The sequence below is a fragment of the Pygoscelis adeliae genome, unplaced genomic scaffold (assembly GCF_000699105.1).
Source record: "Pygoscelis adeliae isolate BGI_AS28 unplaced genomic scaffold, ASM69910v1 Scaffold13, whole genome shotgun sequence".
In the NCBI taxonomy this organism is placed as follows: domain Eukaryota; kingdom Metazoa; phylum Chordata; class Aves; order Sphenisciformes; family Spheniscidae; genus Pygoscelis; species Pygoscelis adeliae.
Genome location: NW_008824499.1, coordinates 2,536,871 through 2,540,744, shown reverse-complemented (window position 1 = coordinate 2,540,744; position 3,874 = coordinate 2,536,871). Strand labels below are relative to the sequence as shown.

The following is a 3,874-nucleotide window of genomic DNA, read 5'->3' as shown; positions in this document are numbered from 1 at the left end:
TTTATGAAATGTATTATTTGTAGATGCAAAGAAATGTAAACTGTATAGCCAGTGGAGATGTTTGGTATAGCCATTAAATGACCTCTTCTTAGTTGAGCATGTTTTGTACCGCCCAAGCTCTGGCCTTAATGGCAGTTGAAGACACCAAGGAAGGCAAAATTAGGTTTGTACTATACAAATAGTTATTTAAATAATTTGACTTCGGTATTGCACATGTGTGTGTTCTCTAAGCATAACCTTTTAAAATCATGCTGTGTGTCTTGTTTTTGCTGAAGCTATGCTTGTACTGCAAACTGCTTGGGAGATACACACCAATGGGTCCTTGTGAGAAGAACAGTAAATGTACTTTATTCCTCAGGGCAACAACTTACTATTTAGCGGATCGTCGTTATGACATGCTGCCCTCCGTCTTGAGTGCTGACATATGCTCTCTTCTTAGTGGAGTTGATAGGTAAGATTTTGTGTAGTAACTGCTTATGCACTTGTTTTTTGAATTATTTGTTACGATTTGTAAGCGAAGTAGTAGGGAGTCACAAAAAGCTGAAATACGGTATTATACAATTACTATCTCGTCCTCCAATAACGTTTACCCGTACCCTTAGCAATTTGCTTTGTATTTAAACAGCAGCCTAAAGGTGAAGGCATCTTTCTTCTTCACTTGTTTTTTCACATGGGTTTCAGTCTGGAGTGCCTGCACCCATGTGAACGGTCACGCTTTTTACTATTGTCCTATTCCTCAAACATGCCGTTACCCCATTTTATTACAATTCACAGGGTTAGTTGGCTGGCTGGCATGAGGATATGCAGGGTGTAGATATGTTCATTGTGGATGCATCTGGCTAATACAATAAAAATGAATGAAAATAACTACTGCGGTGTAGCTGTGCTTCAGAATAGATGTGGCCTTATATCTTAGGGGTACTCTGCCTCAACAGGTGCTGACATAGTTGGTCCTCATTTATTAAGTTGTGATACACGAGACTGAAAGGCAAATGTATTAATTAGCGGCATTGCTGAGCACTGGTTTGTTTCATGAAGAAAAAGATGTTTCCAGTAAAAAAAATCAGAATGAAATGTGTAAATTTGTAACAGTTGGATGTGCTTGAAATGATAGTTTAAGTCAACCAGAACTATTTATAGAATTGTGATCTTATCTTTAAGGTATGCTGTAAGTGTCTTGTGGGAACTAGAAAAAGAATCATACGAAATGCTGCAAGTCTGCTACAACAAAACCATCATTCGATCTGCGTACAAGCTAGTTTACGAAGCAGCACAGGGATTATTAGATGGAGACACAAGTGTTGTTGGTGATATCCTGGAACTGAAAAACTTGGATGAAAGAACTAGACAGAAGAAGCTGGATGAACTGGTTTGGGCAGTATCAAAACTCACAGATATAGCACGACACGTTAGAGCTAAGCGGGACAGCTGTGGTGCTCTGGAACTAGAAGGCGTAGAAATCCGAGTGCAACTGGATGATAAAAATAATATCCACGATCTCATCCCCAAGCAGCCGCTGGAGGTGCATGAGACTGTAGCAGAATGTATGATTCTTGCCAACCACTGGGTGGCAAAAAAGATTTCAGAAAATTTTCCTCATCAAGCTTTGTTGCGTCAGCACCCTCCACCACGACAGGAATTCTTTACTGAACTTCGAGAATGTGCCGGTGCCAAAGGTTTCTCAATAGACACAGGGTATCTTTTATACTTATCTTAAGCTAATTAAAGTTAAGCAACTTACTGTTTGGCTATGTTATCATCATGAAGCATTACAGTTCTCAGTATCAATGTTAATAGACACTGTATAGCAATTCTTAAAGGAAAATTCACCATAACCTTTCTGTAAGCAGGCGATGATGTTCTAAACGAGAGAGGCTGCCTGCATTCTGCTGCCTGGACTGAAAATGGCAGTATCTGAATAATTTTAGACACATCCAAAAAGAATTTGTTCAGTCGGTATATAGTGGTTAAGCTCTGTAATAGCCTTGTTTGCACCATATTTCCTGTAATAGTAGCGTAAGAGAGTACTTGTTTAAAGCAAGCTAATTCTGTGCAAGGTAGACATTTTAAATTACTCATAATAATTTGGAATTACTTTGTCAAGATACTATGAGAAAGCTGTGAGCTTCATCACATTGGGAGGCATCATTCCTGGACGACATAAAGTGTGAAGGGCATCAGTAGTGCCTCCTTTTATTTGGATGGCACCTTGTCCCATTTGTGGGACAAATTTGTCCCATTTCTGGTCCAAACCAGAACAGGTTTTGGACCAGCTCACTGTCTTTTCTGTACTGCACAGAAGTGGCTTTTGCTCCAGTCCTCCTTGGTTCTCCAGGTTGCAGAAGACAGGCCTGTTGGTGAAAACTGGGGGGTTTTCTAAACATTTTTCTAGAGCAGAGCTGTTATTAAACTGTGGTGAAAGTTTTAATATCATTCTGCTTGTCATTCATATTTTTATATTAATAATTATTAATAAATTTTTATGTGCTTCTGTATGCTTTTTTTAACTGTAGGCTATTACGATCAGGCACAGCGTAATTTTCTTCAGAATTAACACTTTTTTGACAGGTCCAACAAAGCATTGGCCGAGTCCCTGGATAAAGCAAATGACCCACTGGATCCAATTGTAAATAAACTGTTGCGATCTATGGCCACTCACGCAATGTCTAATGCATTGTACTTCTCAACTGGCTCTTGTCCCGAGGAAGACTTTCATCATTATGGTATCTTGTCACTTTATTTTTTATGCTATTCCAGTTGTTATTTCTGAAGTGTTGGGGGGAGGCAGTAGATTGCTTATCACCGCTTCCTTTTTTATTTGTAGGACTTGCCTTAGATAAATACACTCATTTCACTTCTCCAATTAGAAGATACGCTGATATTGTTGTCCACAGACTCTTGATGGCAGCGACTCCAAAGGAAACTAAAGGAGATGTTAAGGATTATGTATTCAGTAATAAGGATCTTCAGGAATTGTGCAGACACATTAATAACAGAAACCGGGTAAGATGGTCATTGTACGTCTCTCCGGACGTTTGTATGCTGCCCAACGGAATGGGATACCAGTCCTGATTGCAGCTTTTCGGTACTACAATAACATAGTATCACTTCACTTTTATTTATAATGCTTTTGGGGTTTTTTTACTTAAGTATCAGTTTTATTCTGAGAGTGGTAGTAAAAGTGACTTCATACTTCACCTGTGCTACATGTAGGATTTCCTTTTAGATCTAATTATTCTAGGGGACAGGTAATAGGAAAAAGAAAGTATGAAAATCAAAGCCAAACAAGCTTGTTGAAATATCTATTAAGGTGGTCTTGTCTTCTCTTTTTGTGGGGGGTGCTGCAGGCAGCCCAGCATGCTCAGAAACAGTCTACTGAACTCTTCCAGTGCATGTACTTCAAAGACAAATCCCCAGAAACAGATGAGCGCTGCATAGCAGATGGTGTTATTTACTCAATTCGAACAAATGGTGTACTTGTTTTTGTACCAAGGTGAGTTGATTAGAGCTTGGACTGAGCTTACAGTTAAGACATAAATGTTACTGGAATGCCGTGAGGACGCCTCTCGTCCTTGAGAAAGGAAGCGTTTATAGCGTGGCCTGGTGTTGACCAATGACTGCATTTTAGATTTTTGTTGTAAATCCTAAGCAGTGCTTTTCTATGCATTGACTCTGAAACGGAGTTCCTGTGAGGACATGGTAAGACGATGCTGTACAGTATGTATTTATTTCAAAACATTAAAAGCAGCTGCTGGGGCAGAACAATGACTGGAATATTTTTTGCCTTTTTTTTTTTTTTAACCATAGAAAGTGATTAGTTACTTAAAGAAAGGGCAGTTTTAAATTTCCAAATCACAGAGCCATGCATTCCTCA

The 3,874-nt window shown here is 39.1% G+C and overlaps 1 protein-coding gene across 1 annotated transcript in view; it reads left to right on the top strand.

Moving 5' to 3' along the window:
• Positions 1-3,874, top strand: part of DIS3L (DIS3 like exosome 3'-5' exoribonuclease) — a 21,575-nt gene that overhangs the window by 15,923 nt on the left and 1,778 nt on the right. The window contains exons 11-15 of the mRNA XM_009321451.1: positions 359-451; positions 1,162-1,695; positions 2,569-2,723; positions 2,825-3,003; positions 3,348-3,493. Of these exons, the coding sequence (XP_009319726.1) occupies positions 359-451; positions 1,162-1,695; positions 2,569-2,723; positions 2,825-3,003; positions 3,348-3,493 (1,107 nt within the window). The remainder of the gene's footprint in view (positions 1-358; positions 452-1,161; positions 1,696-2,568; positions 2,724-2,824; positions 3,004-3,347; positions 3,494-3,874) is intronic.